The sequence below is a fragment of the Desmodus rotundus genome, chromosome 8 (genome assembly GCF_022682495.2).
Source record: "Desmodus rotundus isolate HL8 chromosome 8, HLdesRot8A.1, whole genome shotgun sequence".
Lineage (NCBI taxonomy): Eukaryota > Metazoa > Chordata > Mammalia > Chiroptera > Phyllostomidae > Desmodus > Desmodus rotundus.
Window position 1 is genome coordinate 2,247,649 of NC_071394.1, and position 16,220 is coordinate 2,263,868.

General features: G+C 52.2%; 1 protein-coding gene across 2 annotated transcripts in view; it reads left to right on the plus strand.

Moving 5' to 3' along the window:
• TRAPPC9 (trafficking protein particle complex subunit 9) overlaps positions 1-16,220 on the plus strand; it is a 264,517-nt gene that overhangs the window by 21,561 nt on the left and 226,736 nt on the right. Inside the window, exons 5-7 of one of the 2 annotated variants that reach the window (XM_053929388.1) lie at positions 2,898-2,924; positions 9,897-10,018; positions 12,204-12,329. In XM_053929388.1, the coding sequence (XP_053785363.1) occupies positions 2,898-2,924; positions 9,897-10,018; positions 12,204-12,329 (275 nt within the window). The remainder of the gene's footprint in view (positions 1-2,897; positions 2,925-9,896; positions 10,019-12,203; positions 12,330-16,220) is intronic. The other variant, XM_053929389.1, reaches the window with a different exon arrangement.

Below are 16,220 nucleotides of genomic sequence, written 5' to 3' on the forward strand. Positions count from 1 at the left end.
TCCTGGAAACCAGAGCGGGGAGGGAGTGCGCCCTGCCCCTGTCAGACAGGCCGCGGTGGAGCAGAAGGGTGCTCACCCGGAGCCCGTGAGCCGGGAAACAAGGATGTCCTTGGGGACTTAGACTGGCAAGGAAATACAGCAGGTGATTAGAGCAGAAGTTTGTAAAATCACCTTAGTAGTTAACATTTATTGAGTGTTTAACACGCTACACACTTTTCTAACCATTTCACATAAAGTAATTGAATCCTGTAATTCTCACGATCACCCCAGTGAGCTCTTATTATCCCAGTTTCACAGATGTGGAAGCTGAGGCACAGAGAGGGCACGTAGTGTGACCCATGTCCCGGAGCAGGGATTTAAACGCTGGCAGTCCGGCTGGGCTCAGAGGTCGGCTCAGAGGTCCCAGCATACCCATCGATGTACGTGCGCATCTGCGCATCAGCGGGGGGTTGGCCAGCCGGGATGGGGTGGGGAGAGAGGGTGGGAAGGAAGGGAGTGTGGACTGTGTGTCTCAGCCACTGTCGTGGAGAGTGCTGTGACGGTCATTGGTCACAGTGTCCCTGTGGTAGCTGACAGCCTGCAGCCCCTCAGGTAACCCAGAAGTGCCCCTCGCTCTGCCCCACCCACGCTCACCACGTGGCTCCACCTGTGGCTGGGCCGCCGAGGAGAGAGCTCGGATGGTTGGCCTCCGAGTTTCGGTCCAGTTGAGACTTTTTTGCCTCCTTTTACATGAATACGCTAGACCTCCGGTTTTCTTACGGCGGTCCCTCATGGGTTTGGTTAACGCACGCGCTGCCCGTCGGTGCCCCGCGGTGTTGACAGTGGAGTTTCTGAGTTCACTGAGATGCCTCTCCCGCTGAGCCTGGCTGGGGGAGGCCGGTCTCACTGAGCGACTGCTTCCAACGCCTGCCATCAACCCCACCCCCAGGCAGGAAGCCTTCTGGGCAGGCCAGCTAACCAGACAGCAAAGCCCACACATTACTGTCACTGACTAGAAAACTGAGTATCTGGAAGAGAACTTCATTAAAAAAAAAAAAAAAAGAGAGAGAGAGAGAAAAGGGCTTCCAGAAGTCCAATTAGATAGCGAAGTCTGTTTGGTAAGAAGCTGTCCAGTTTTTACGGTTGAGCTTTCTCTTTGTTCTTTGAAACCCTTCCCTGGCCCCTGTGGCTCGCAGATCCACACTGGGTTTGCTGAAGGGCACGAGACACGCGGGAACGGCTGTTTCGGGCCGCTCCCACCAGGGACAAGTGAGTGCCGACTGCCTGTGTGAGGCCGGGAGAGGCTTTTACAGTGGAGTGAAGTGACTTCGAATGTTTCTGCGATCTCAGCGCGGTTGGGTCCCCCTACCCCCTGCCAGTTCATTACTGAGAGGCCAGATAATTGAGGGCTGTGATGATGACTTGGGCATCAGAAACGTTTCCATCATGCTTTACGTGTAAAGGACGGGGCACAGAGGGACGTGTCTGAGCAGGTCTCTCACTGAGCGGAAAGTGCTCGGGGTGCCTGGGGGCGAGTCCCCATGCAGCTCTGCCGGCAGCTGCCATGGGCATGGTGTCCTGGGCAGTGGGGCGTCCTGGCTCCTCTGAGCTTCGGTCTCCTCATCCGCAGAGCAGGGTTTGTCACCCCATCCACTCGCAGTGGTGGTCAAGCATCGTGCTGGGCGCACGGCCGTGTCCCATAGAAAGCACCTGTGTTTATTGTGACTGTGGCTTCTGGACAGCAGTGCTTCTTAGTCTGCACGTAGAAATAGAGATGCCAAGGTGGGGAGCGGCGGGAAACGGGGACATCTGTAATAGGGTCAACGATAAAAACAAAGGAAAAAATAGAGATTGCAATACACCAAACAGCTCTCACATAGGACCATGACCCTGGGCCCCGTCTCGTAGAGACACTTGAGTAAATACGTGATTTCAGTAGGAGTATCTGACCGGGATGCATCTGTTTGGCTCCTGTTACCTGTTTACAAATGACCGTAGCTGATGATAAGCGGGAGTGTTGGGACCAGTGCCCGGGTACGTCCCACCATCACGGGCGCTGCGTTCCACAGAGAAGGCAGATCGGAGCTCATGGCATTGGATGAGTGGCCAGGTGATCGAGGCTTTCAAAGCTTCTAGTAACGATGACATTAACTGCTTTGCATTTTTCCTTTAATTTAGGTTTTTGTTAAAAAAAAGATTTTATTTATTTATTTTTAGAGAGAAGGGAAGGAAGGGAGCAAGAGGGAGAGAAACATCAATGTGTGGTTGCCTCTCATGCGCCCCCTACTGGGGCCCTGGCCCTGGTCCCTGACTGGGAATCGAACTGGTGATCCTTGGGTTCACAGGCCAGCACTCAGTCCACTGAGCCACACCAGCCAGGGCATATTTTAAACTAACTACAAAGTTACTTCGTAATAGTTGGAAGTCCTTAGTGAAGTGTGTGGTAATTGTGTGTGGTAATTCTGTGTGTGTGTGTGTAAGATTTTAGGAAGCTTGTAGTAAGTCCCATACATTGTGTGGTACCTCTCCCCCCACCGCCATACCCATTCTGATGTGTGGGCATATGTTTGCACAAATGAATTACTATTCCTACTAGTCCTTCGTCCTTCGGCTTATTTATGGAAGTGACAGATTCTCATACTTGTTTGAAAAGAATTGGGGTGCATGAGCTGAGCAAGTGGGGAGGAGAGGAGCTGAGGAGGCGCTCACACTTCGGGCAGAGGGAGTGGTGGCTTTTTTGCCCCCTGAAGCAAAAAGGTGCCGAACTGGTAACGTACGGTTACTCCGAACTGTGCTTCTGATCTAATGGAGCGTCTCAGGTTCCCAAGGCTATGTGAGTTATGGAAGATGGTTTAGTCGTTGCCTTTAACAGCAGTTTTTTTTCCCGATAAAAGACCGTCCTCTGTTCTTTCTTCCAGGGGCACAGGAAGTCCTCATTGACCCAGGTACGCCGTCTGCGTGCTTAGCTTCTCTTGGTTGTTTTCTTCGCGTGCTTGCTCGCTGGGATGCGAGTGAGTGGCTGGAATGTCTGCGTGGTGATACTCCGGACGTTCTGATTTAAGTCACTTTAAATCAGAACTCTTAAACCCTGGTTACTGCCCGGTCCTTGTCTGATGGGCACCGATTGCTGTGTGCTGTCTCTCCGGCATGGCTCAGTGAGTGGTTTGCAAAGTGTGCTTCTGAAGCTCTCCGAATGCACTCCGCATGCTTGTCCAGTCCGTCTGACCTGTTCACAGTGATGCCTCTGCTCTGACCCTGTGGTTTATGCTCCTCTCAATATTAATTTGAAGTTTGACTGCATTTTGTATGTGTATTCTTAGCATGGAAAGAAATTTTGCATTTTTTACAGAGGTGGGTTTGCTTTACCCTCTTAACACCTTCTGTGATTAATCTCTTTTATTGCAGTGCCTAATTATTTTATAATGAGCTCCATTATTTTCTGGCTTAATCAGCAACAGGGACGAAGGGTACATAATAAAAACCTGAAAACCTGCCTTCCTTTGAAGACGTTGATTCCGTCTCGTTGTGCATCTTGATTCTGAAGCGAAATGGCTTCAGCTGTGCAGACTGTTTTGTTTTGACACTGTGTCGGACCCTTTCCCTAGGCTGACGTTCCGTGATCCTCTCTTGATGGGGCGTGTGGACCGTGTAGCGGAAGAAAATCAGGCGTGTTGTTTTCAGGGGACCTGAGTTGCTGGTGCAAAGACAGTTTGAGGGGGGACCGAGGGTGAGTGGCCGCCCCCAGCCCCGTGAAGGGACTGGGTGAGCGAGTACATCGATGCTGGACGTGTCAGTGTCTGGCCATGGACGTTGCTGAGCCCGTCTGCCCGGTTACGGGCTAATCTCAGTGCGTGGACCACTTTACTTGCAGGAGAATTAGATGCTTGCAGCAAGTAGAAGTAGCCTAGGGCCGTCAGGAAGACCAGTCAGTTGTTGAGATAAAAAAAGGATATATATTTTTATTCCTGAAACTTTTCCAAATAAAGTTGTGCCAAGATGAAATTGAGTTTGGGTGCAAGCGAGGGTGTTTCTTTTTCTTTTCTTCTTTAATTTCTTTTTTAAAAAAGATTTTATTTATTTATTTTTAGAGAGAGGGGAAGGGAAGGAGAGAGGGAAAGAAACATCAATGTGTGGTTGCCTCTCCTGCGCCCCCTGCCGGGGTCCTGGCTTGCACACGTGACCTGACTGGGACTCGAACCAGCGACCCTTTGGTTCTCAGGCGGGCACTTGATCCACTGAGCCACACCAGCCAGGGCGAGGTGTTCTGTTTGTTATTCAGGGGGTGTCAAATCCTGGCACAGAGGCTGAAGGGGGTTAGGGAAGAACACAGGAACCAGTGTTGGGTCTGAGCGCATCCTCTGGAATGGTCCCAAATTGGAAAAATGGGGACTTGATCGCTACTTAGCTGAGGGAGAGCAGGCAAAGGGAGTTGGGATTCTGCTGTCCCCACACCCAGCTCTCCTGTGGCTTCTGCCTCTGCCTGCAGGGGCCTTTGTGTCAGGACTGGCCGCAGCCTGGTGCCTCACTGAGACCTCCCTGCAGTGCTGGCATCGCTCTCCTCTCCCTGCTCTTCCTCCCTGACTGGGGTGTCGGCTGGGGCCCCTTTCCAAAGTCTCAGGAGCAGTGCGGCGGGTCCTCCTTGGTCTCCAAATCGGAGGAGCACACGTTCTCCTGGGGCCTCTGCGCCGCCCAGCTGCACAGAGACCTGGGCGGGGGGGGGGGGGGGGGGGGGGGGGGGGGGGGGGGGTTGCTCGGGAGGCTCATGGTCCTGCGCTTCCACTTAAGAAGTGTCAGTAGGCCTATTGTGTGAAGCCAGCCGCCTCAGGGTTCGCTGCCTGCTTTCCCCACAGCCCAGCTGAAGGTCTGAAGGACAAGAGCTGGGTGGCCCCTGGGTGCCCCACCTGCGTCCAAGGCAGAGACCTTGGTGCTGCCAGGCGACCGTCCCCGCCTTCCTGGACGGCCGTGTGCCTTTAGAGCCTGCTTCCCATGGGCTGCCCGTTGGGCCGGTGCCGGTCAGCTTCCACTCGCATTTGCTTTCGGGTTTCCACGTCGAGGGGACTCCTGCCCCCGGAGTGAAAAGTGGCGCTTTGCCTGTGCTGCGTGAAGGTGCTGTTCTGGGCGCCCTTTTATTTTTTAAACTGCTCAAGTGCAGTTTACACATGTAAAGTGCCCAGGTGTGGTTTTCACTGTATTCTGAGTCACACACCTACCACCATCAGTCTGAGGACGTTTTCACCGCCCCACCAAGAAGCCCTGTACCCGTTAGCCGCCATGCCCCCCCCCTGCCCCCCCATCCCGGCCAGGCAGCCACTTGTCCGTCCGTGGGGGTCTGCCTCTTCTGGATGTGTCCTGTAAGTGGGACCATGGAACGTGCCCTTTTGTGACCGGCTTCTTTCACTTAACGTATGTTTTCAAGGCTCATCCACATGGGGGCCTCTATCAGCACCTCACTTTTGCTGTGTTGCTGACTGACACTCCATGGCACGGACGGCCTGCACTCTGCGTGCCCAGTCACCAGTGCAGGGACATTTGGCTGGCCTCTGCCCTCTGGCTCTTAGGATTGGACACCTATGAACACCCACGGACACAGGTTTTCAGTTGTCTCATGCACATGCCTAGGAAGTAGGACTGCCGGGCCACACGGTCGCTCTGTGTGGAACGTCCTGAGGAGTGGCCAGACTGTCTTCCAAGGTGGCTGCTCTGCCTTATGTCCCCACCAGCAGCGGGAGGGGCGCAGTCTCCCATGTCCTCGCCAGCCCTGTCCTCCTGCCCGTGATCGCACTGCCCCGAGTGTGCGCAGCACCTTCTCACTGTAGCTTCCACGTGCGTGCCCCTCGGGCAGGTGGCAGGCGGGTCTCTCCACAGCGCAGGCTGGCTGTTTGCGTGCGCTCTGTACGAAGATGTCTGCTCCAGCCCTTTGTCTGCTTCTGGGTTATTGTCCTTTTGTTACTGAGCTGTAAGAGCCCTTTTTATACTCTGGATACAGTTCCTGGTCAGATGCCTGTTCTCCCGCCTCGTGTGGTGTTGCCACCTCCCTGACGGTGTCCTTCGAAGCACGGGCGTTTTCTCCATTTCAACGCGGTACGGTCTGTGTGCTCTCTGTGGCTGGTGCCCTTGGTGCCACTCTGAGCTCACGGTGTTTTAGAGCGACTTCCCCCGAAAAGCAGTTTAGTCCTTACAGCATCCGAGGGCTGGGTGCCAGTGTCGCCCCTCCGGTCTGTGGAGGGGGGCTGAGATGCAGAGGAGGTGACTGGCTCGTTCAGGGTCACCGCGAGGAAGCGGTGACATGGGAGCTCAGGCCCACGAGCTTCTCTCCAGCGCCTGCCCTCTCACCAGCTCGCTCTAGTTACTGCCACAGGAGATATTTATCAAACATATCTTGGCCTGTTCGGTTTGTTGCCAGGCTGGCCTACCTGGGGCCTCATCGCTTCATTTATCTCCCGGAGCTCCGTGCAGGTCTGCTGAGGTGGAACGCAGGCGGGAGCATTGTGATCTGTTAGTTTTTGCGTCTCGCTCCTTGACGATGGTGCCAGTGACCCAACAGGGTCGCACGCAACCCTTGTCTGGTCCTCACGCTGCAAGCAGGACCGTGACTGCAGAGTGGCCAAGGAAAGCAGTGGGGTCAACTGCGTTCTGCTCACCAGCGAAACAAGACCCCAGTGTTCACACAGACCGCGAGCCTTCCAGAACGGCACGGCCTTCCTTACACTTCGTCTTGCTCGCTCACAGTGCCTGCACAATGCCTGTTGTCCAGCAGGGGGCGGGGCGTGGTGTTCACGGGTCACAGTCTGCGAGCATTGGACAGCAGTGGCTACTGTTCCTTTCCTCCGGGAGCAGAGAACGCGGAGCTGGCTCTCAGACCCGTTTAAAAAGACTGGGATTCCGGGAAGAGTTCCACCAACTCCTTCGGAGAAGGAGTTCCTACTCCTTTTGGATCTTGGACATGTGAGGGTTACACAGCAGAGTGAACTCACTAGCTCGACTCGCAAGAGAAGTATGGCGTTGTTTTTCTAAATTAAAGTGTTCTGCCTCGGTTAAAGCAGTTGGCCCCTGTGCGTGCACATAAATGAGTGTACTAGTGTGACTTGGGGGCAGTCTCTCTCTCTCTCTCTTCAGAGTGTTTCTTTTCAACCATGTTCTGACTTAAGAACTCTGTGGAAAAGTCACCCCGTGTCGAGAGCGTGTGTGCCGGGTTGTCTGTCTCGCGCACCGAATCCCTCTCCCTGTGCCGGGCTGGTGTGCGGCCCCCGGGGCTGCGACCGCCAGGTCTGTGCCCTCCGTGCATTTGAAGTGGGCTCTCAAGTAGGGTTTTCCCTTTGCTCCTGGGGTTTTTGTGATATCAATTAGAATTTTTGGAAATGAACTTGTTTTATATGTTGTATGAATTTCCCTAGATACTGGATGTGATTGCACTTTAAAGTTTTCATTTTGTGAAAAACTTCAGTGCACTTTTGTTGTCTGTCACTAGGTATTCACTCACCTCTTCATAATTAAAACATTGTTTCCAACAAGTGAGTAGGTATTATGCATGTTTTTAAAAAAGTCTTATTTTTCTTCAAGTCATGTTCATTGGAGAGAATTTAGAAAATAAAGAAAATCAAAATAAATTTTAAAATTACCTCTGATCTCCTCACCTCGAGATGTTACAGTAAGTTCTGCAATTGGGAAGTGCAAATCCTCCAACTTTATTTCTGTTTTTCAAGATTATTTTGTTTGTTCTGAGTCCCTTGCGTTTCCATGTAAATTTCAGGATCTGCTGGTCAATTTTTCAGAGAATTCAGCGGGGATTTTGACAGAGATTATGTTGGATCTACGGACTGGGTGGGGGGGTGTCACCATTTTAAGAACATGAAGTCTTCTGATTCGTGAACATGACGATTTTTCTATTTGTTTGACTTTAGTTTTTCCCACAGATTTTTTTTTTTTTTTTCCCAAGTATCGTTTTATACTTTTTTGGTTAAGTTTATTTCTAAGTATTTTATTCTTTTTGATGCTATTGTGAGGGCAATTTTTAAAAAAGATTTTACTTATTTATTTTTAGAGAGAGGGGAAGGGAAGGAGAAAGAGAGGGAGAGAAACATCAATGTGTGTAGTTGCCTCTCTCACACCCCACAACGGGGACATGGCCAGCAACCCAGGCATGTGCCCTGACTGGGAATTGAACCAGTGACCCTTTGGTTTGCAGGCCGGCGCTCAATCCACTGAGCCCCACCAGCCAGGGCTGCAATAGTTTTCTTAATTTCATTTTCAGATTGTTCATTGTAAGTGTATAGAAATGGTTTTTACATATTGATCTTACATCCTACAACCTTGCTGGACTCATTTATTCGCTGTAACAGTTTTTTAGTGGATTACTTAGGGGTTTCTGTGTACAAGATCATGTCACCTAAACAAGAGATGGTTTTACTCTTCCTTTACAATCTGGATGCCTTTTATTTAATTTTTTGCTGAATTGTCACGACTGCAGTGAGCACTGCCTTGCCGCCCCGAAGTGGTGGGAGAGGACTTCCTTGTCTGCTGCTTTTAGAGGGACCGCACTGAGCCTTTCCCGCTCAGTGTGACGGGAGCCGCAGATTCTGTGCAGATGACCTTTGTTTGGGCGAGAGCCTTCCCGTCTATTCCTAGTTGGCAGCGTATTTTATCATGAAAGGGCGTTGGATTTTGTCAGATGCTTTTCCTGTGTCTGTTGAGAGAGTCATGGGTCGTTGTCCTTTGGTTTACTGATAAGGTGTATTGTATTACTTGGTTTTGCATCTTAACCCGGCCTTACAGTCTTGAGGTAAACACCACCTGGCCATGCTGTACCGTCCTCTTGTGTGTTGCAGACTTAGTTTGCTGGGATTCCGTGGAGGATTTCTGCAGTTTGTGTGCGTTTACTGAGGTGTGTTCTACAGTCTGGGCTGCGGCCCATTGTGGCACCTGCTCCACACCTGCTTGGGAGGACCGCGTGCTCTGCTGCTGTTGGGGCGTTTGCTGGGCCTGCTTGCTGCTTTTCTGGGCCAAGGCGTTCGCTTCAGTTTGCATTTTCCCTGTCCCGGCTCAGACATCAGACATTTGTCTGCGGCGTTCTGTTCATTTTGTCGAAGAGTGATATTTAGAAACCAAAATCCGGGCACTGAAGGTGCATGTGAGCTATGAGGTTTGATGGCACCTGTGCGCCTGAGCCTCCGGGGACATGCGGAGAACAGCGTTTGTGGGAGACACTCGTCCTTGACATAAACAAGCGGCTGAGGGGAAGCCCAGCGTTTCCTGCTGTTGAGGCTTAGCAGGGCATTACTTTGAGTGTTCTGTGACCTGAAAGAGTGTCTCACTTTGCTTTCCCCACCAGCGTTGTATGTGCGGCTGGCTACATTCTGTGAATGGAAATTTCTCCCCACCTCTTCCTGGCGTGAGTTTGAGGGCTAAGGAGTTAGGTGGTTCTGCTGGTGGTAGGGATTGGCCAGATGCAGAATGTGACAGCCACAGAGAGGAGACTGGTATTTATAAGTCACTTTTCTTCTTTTTGGTTCTGTACAGCTCAGAAAGTGCTTTCATACAGTTTGTCTCCATTTGAGGGTACAGCGGTCTCCTGCTGGCCTTGAGAGCTGACAGCCAGGAGTTAATGCAGACTGGCTGTGTTGTCTTCAGGGCAACTGAGCCAGTTATTGTAGGCCTGGTTTTTTCATATAATGCATTTCATGTTCTTTAACAAAAATTTCAACAGGGCGGAGAACGTACTGTGAGTTGGCACTCAGTACAAGCTCTGATGGTGAGACTGTTACAGGAAGTATATGAGCTGTGAGGACTTTCCAAACGATTCGTTACTTCCATTTCAGTAGGGGTATTGTTTTATCTTGTTTGTGCCGCGCTTTTAAACTAACCAGGAAATGAGACTGAGAAAGCAAAGCCTTATTTCTGCCCTTCTGCTCCGTTTGCAGGCGCCCTCACCACCAATGGCATCAACCCTGACACGAGCACCGAAATCGGGCGTGCCAAGAACTGCCTCAGCCCCGAGGACATCATCGACAAGTACAAGGAGGCCATCTCCTACTACAGCAAGGTGACCCCGCCGCCCGCGCGTCCCTGCAGAGTCGTGCCCTTTCGCTCAGCGGTTCCTGCGCCGCAGTGTGTGTTACTAACTTCTTCCTGCGAGGGGTCAGGTGCCGCTCCCTAAGGCACCGTACTACTGACCTAAATTCATTTTCTGATTCAAAATAATGTATATTTAATTTAATGTGCGGGAAAGGGGAAAAGAGACTATCAGAGCCCCACTACTCAGAGATAGTCCTCGTTGCCACTTCAATCCCTATTTTCTGGTCCGTTTATATCGACGTATATTGTCTGTATCATAAAAGATGGTGAGCATTCTGTGCATACCTGCTCTGGGGGTCTGCCCATTTCCTCGGACACATCACGTGTCTTTCTGCACTGCACCCAAGGTGAGCCTGGAGCGGTGTGGCCCCCTCTTGTTTCTCCCTCCTCATCCCTCCTTGCCCCGTGGGGCAGTTAACCTCCGTCATGTGCTGCTGGGTGAGGTGAGGTTCCACGTGAAGACTGAGGCACCCCCATTCTGAGCCCCATTGTCTTTCCCTTCCTTTCGCCGAAAGAGTAAACTTCAACAATACAAATTGTTAGAGCCAACAATACAAATTGTTAGAGCCAATAAGATAAGTGATCGGGACAATAAACCAGTGAGTTTTAAGGACCTGGGTGGCATTCCCTCTTGTGGATACACCATTCTTTTTACCCGGGACTTAAAAAATTGTATTCCACATACGCTTGATGAAATACTGACAACAAGAACTCAGGTTACGCAGAAGAGTGCTAGCAAGTGAACAATGAAAGCCCTACCTTCCCTCCCTTTATTTCTTGAGAGTGACACAACCATTAACAGTTCGGTACATACCTTTCATGACCTTTATGCCACTGAAATAGATACATGCCATTATGTATGTGAAACACACTCATATGAAGAAGACATGCACGAAATTATGTCGATCTGTGTTCTGTTTACACAGACGTGACCACGTTATCTATGTATGTTCTTCTGCAGCTTGCTTTAGTCACTCAGCAACATATGGTAGATGCGCTCCCACTGCAGCCCTGCTTGAGGCTTTCAGAGTGTGGACAGGCCTTCTGACCTGCGGTGTTGTCACTTGTTCACCAGCACCTTTCGTGGGGGACCGTGGCGAACCCGGCACAGGGCCCACTGCGCCAGGGCAGGTGGGAGGCCCGCCGCGCAGAGCTCGCCGCTGGCTCCTGGCCGGGTGTCTGCGGCACTCGCCTCCCTTCCCACTCTCAGAGCAAGGCCCGGCTGAGCGTTCCGTGCAGACTCTCTTGTGTGTGATACAAGTAGGAAAAGGAAGTTGACGCCCTGCCTTTTAAATTTAGCTGTATCTGTATTCTTTTGTTTCATTTCCCTCTTTCCTCCTTTTCTTTTCCTATTCACCCCTCCACCGAAAGAGTCTGAGCCTTCCCCGTGCTGCCTGGACCACTGTTAGAACTGCTGTGAAGGAGGGCCTCCCCGGGAAGTGGCAGTGATAGGAAAAACATTGGTGCACTTCCGAGATTTGATATTTGACGTGTGTGTGCACATACACGCGGCAGGCTGCCTTCCACTTTCCGAGGGAGAGGCACCCGTCTTGGTTTTCACTCACTGAGCGTGACAGTGAAGTTTCTCAAGCAGACTCTCGTCCGGCTTCAGGAATGATTTTTACTGGGGAGTGAAATGAAGTCCACAGTGCTTTTTCTGCTTCGTGCTCTTCATCTGCCCTTCCGCCCAGGGTCTGAGAAGCAGGATCAAGTAACCAGAGAGAGCAAACCCGAACAATGGAAACATTGAAGTTAGAGGGTGCTGCAAGGATGGAGGGAGCTAGAGTTTTTGCAACAAAGTAACATGAATTACAGCTGCCCTAACACTGCAGGTGTGAGAGATTCTCAACGTGTTTTAGAGAAAAGCGAAAATGAGCAGCAAAGCAGCCTTTGATAACGTAACGCTTGGAGGTTTTGTGAGGCATCCAGAGGTTGTGTTGGCGGAGGGAAGGAAAGGTGCTCCTATGGCATCTTAAGTTCCCTCCATCCCACCTGCCTCCTCTGTCCCCCTGAGTGAGACTTTCTGAAACATGGGTTCTGCCCCCTTGGGTGGGGTATGTGCTGGCTGCCGCTGCAGGGTCCGTGGGTCCCCGTGGTGAGACAGGACCACCTTCTCCCCCCTTTTCTGACGGAGGCCGCCTCTCTCCCGGCAGTACAAGAATGCCGGCGTGATCGAGCTGGAGGCATGCGTCAAAGCCGTGCGCGTCCTGGCCATTCAGAAGCGGAGCATGGACGCCTCTGAGTTTCTCCAGAACGCCGTTTACATTAACCTCCGGCAGGTGGGTGTTTGCTTGACCCGTTCACCTTTCCCACCCAGCCCTCCACTGCATTGTTAATTTTTGCTTGGAGAAACAGCTTTGCCTCTTATGCGCTTTGCGACTTGGCACAATCTTTATGCCTCTCACATTACTCTTGTCACTTGTGAGGCAACTGGCACTTGTAACCGTCTGGGTTGTCACATTCATAAACATGAGTTTGTGCAAGTCCTCTGTAGCGCTCCTTTTACACACTAGCATTCCACGGACACTGCTTACATCGAATCCGGTGTTTCTAATCACACAAAATCATCACAACATTTTGTTGCAGCTTGCCCATGCAAAACGCCAACATCGGTGGTCTAGGAAGGTTGTAGGCATTTAGCTAACTTGGGTTTTTGTGCCTAGGGCAGCCTAGATGGAAACCTTGAGTGGTTTGCGTAAGGACACAAGCCTGGGGTTAGAGTGCAGGTTGCTGTGGCCCCCCAGGCCCTCATGGAGCTGGGCACTGTGCTGTGAGTGGGGGCAGGGCAGGGCCTTTCTCAGCCAGGTGGAGACTCGGAGTTTATTCCAAGAAGGGGGGGTTTAAAAGAAAGGCCTTAAGTGCACGAGGGTGATGTGGCCCCTCTTGTCTCGGGTGGGGTGAGAGTGAGGCGGGAGGCCAGTGTGGAGACCCGGGGCAGCCCTGGTGCGTAGCGTGGCGGTCCCCACCCGAGTGGTGGGGTGCAGTGGACTGAACGCAAACAGATTGCGCAGACGTTCTCGCTGTGAGAAGGAAAGGGGCAGGCACGGCGTGGAGGGGGGCGGGGGGAGCAGTTGGGTGGATGCCGGTCATGCGTGCTATGCAAAGGGAGAGCGCGGGGTTCCTAGAGGGAGGTTGGGTGTAGTCAAGAGATGGATTTGCGGGTCTGGTGGGGGCTTAGGTGAGGGAAGGTAGGGGTGGGGGAGGGAGACTTCAACATTCTTTTATATTTTGAACATGCCAAAAAATGTATGAATAAGAAGACCCTCTGCCTCTGCCATCCAGATTCAGCACATTCACATTCTGCTATGTTGATTGCAGAGGCTCTTAATTTTTTAAATAGGACTAAAATAACCAATAGAAACAGGTGATCAGGAGCTTAGAGTGGGCGTGCATCTTTCTTGTACATATTTGGATATTTAATATGTTTACAATCATGGCCTGTAAACAGAGGAAGGTTTCAGCATAGTAGTTGAGCAGGTGCACTCTGGGCCCAGACTGCCGGGGTTGGACTCTGGCTTCACCCTCTTGGGTGGGTGGCCCCGCCTGTCAGGGCCTCGGTGCCTCCCCTGCACGGAGCCGTTACTGGCCCTTGGCCTGTACCACAGTGGGGTTCCGGCTTGCACCCTGGCGGGGGGAGAGCTGAGGGAGTCATGCTGCACCTGTTGGCCTGAGGGAGCGTGTCTGTGGCGTGGCTGCTAGTGCACGCACCCTCAAGGAAGGGTTACAGGGAGGTCTTTTGTTCTACCCAGACGTTCCCGGTACAGATGGGCAGGAATAGCCTAAGCCTGCCTCCTCGCAGCAGAAGCCTCAGGTACATGGGGAACTGACCAAGGGCGGTGGGCTTCATGCTTCTAAAAGGGACATTGAGAGGACCTGAAGCGGTGGCCTGCAGGCAGAGTGGCTGGGGGCGGGGTGTGGGAGGGTGTTGGGGAAGACTTGTGCCTGGAGACTTGCTTGCCCTTAAGGACTGGAACTACTTTGCCAATTAACATAGAAAGTTTGGGCTTGCTGTGATCTCTTGTCACAGGTGGGCATACGAATACACATATTTATAAAATAAAATGATTTTTACATAAAACCTGGGGAATTTGCTGCATGGGAGCAGCTCTCCTGCTCTATTGGCTCAGTGTCCATGCTGAACACCAGGGGGCAGCAGAAGCACACTGGAGGGGTGATCCCAAGCTCTCTGTGCCCGTGTTGGGTGCCTGTGGTTGCCCCATCGCCACTCCTGGCTTTGTTCACTCAGCTGGCTGTGTGCTTGCCAGAGGAGCAGACAGCGAGATAATGAGTTCTGGTGGGACTTTGTGACATTGAAAAAGAGGGGTCTGTGCTTCTTCTGGAGTAGAAGAAGTTTTTTGTTCTTGACCGAGTGTGCTGCTTTGTGGAATTGATGGGCGGTATCTGCTCCTGGAATGATTTCGGCTAACATGGAAATTCGGAAGGGAACTGCGATGTGACTCTTGCAGGTGGCTTCTGCTTTAAGAAGCCCCGTGGGAGCTCAGGAATGGATAAACCATGTGTTTGGGTTTAGGGGCAGTGGAAGGGTTTCTGCATGGTGACGGATTCAGGGCAGAACCCTCTTCCTTGTGTGCAGGATTGGGGGCCGGTTGGGTCTCTTTTGTGTTTATGAGAGGAGTTTATGGTCCTTGTCTGGCGTTGCCAAGGGCAGCACACGGCTCCCTTTAGCTGGCCATCTGTAAATGTGGGTATTAACACCTGGCCTTCACAAGTGAAGGGTGAGGTAGGAGTGGGAGAGGAGCACAGGCTTCGGCCCCCAGAGTCAGGCTCAAACCACTGTTTCCTGACCGGCCGGCCGGGGACCAGTACGTCACCCCCCTTTGCGTGTTGTGGGTCTGTGAATCGCGAATGGCAGCATTCTCGTTTTCATCGAGTTGTGACACGTTCTAAGTGGTGTGATGGCCCACGCAGAGCACTCACACACTGCTGGGGATACCTGTGTCTGCTCCCCGGTAACGTGTCGGAGCAGCAGGCGGCGCCGCAGGCTACGAGCCTGGGTGTGTCCTCCAGTCCTTCTGACCCCACGGGCTGAGTGCGGTGAGTCCTGTTCACAGCAGAGGAGGCCAGCTTAGAGAAGGTCGTGTGGCTTGTCCGGAGTCCAACCATTATCCAACCTTAGAGAAGGGGCCCTGGGAAGCAGGCCGGCTTGTGAAATCCTTCCCTCCACGTTCCCTCCTGGGGTCTGGGCGCAAGGTGCTGTGTCGGTGTCAGTCGGCCCTAGAATCTTCCCTGGGTGGCAAAACAGACTTGGTCCTGCCCAGCTAGAGCTTCAAGCCGGGAGGGGGAGGCAGGTACTCAGTCGATACATGTGAAAGTGAATGGTGGCACACTGTGTCAGTTCTGTGAAGGGAAGGACCTGCCTGCAGAGTGGGGGTTTTCTAGGCCGGCTGCTCTGGTGGCATTCTATTATCTCACGAAGAGGACAAACAGGCCAAGCATCTCCGTTGTCAGGAGGTAAACCGAGACTCACTGATGATGATGCTGGTTAAGCGGCTGTCGCAGCATCCTCTGGAGCGCCTCTGGCTGGCTAACTTGGAGTCAGCACTGTGACTTCAAAGGCTGAGCTAACAATGATATTCCCATTTCTCGAACTCTTACTGGGAGTTCTAGGCCAGTGCTAACTGTACAGATTGTTTCATTTACCCATCCCAGATGGTCATGAGATTTTTAAAACCCCCGTTGAGAAGGAAAGTGCCAAAGCTGGCGTCGTGCAGATTTGGGCTGGACCCGGGTCTCTGTGATTCCGCGTTCCCTCCCTGTCCCATCCTTTCCGTGGCCAGGAGACCTTTTCATGCCTGCAGTTTCCTGTTACTGTCACACCACTTTCTTCCTAGTGGAGGAAAACAGGTCCAAACTTACTTTGGAGTGGGAGATGGACTGACAAATTAGCAGTTGAACTCCCCAGAGAGCCCCCCTCTGAGGGCAGCCGCTCGTCCCCGGCAGTCTCTGAGCCACTGTCCTGGAGCTTGTGTAACCGTGGGGGCTCAGCTTTCATGACCTTGCAGCTGTGGCACAATCAGAGCGAAGGCGTGCTGATTATTACTCCCTAAAAGAGCAGCGGATCGAGAATGAGTTTGGGGAATTGATTCCGTTTCAGAACGTCACGGGATCTTGGTCTAGAATGCGGCTGGGGACTGTTTCATAGTCCCCAG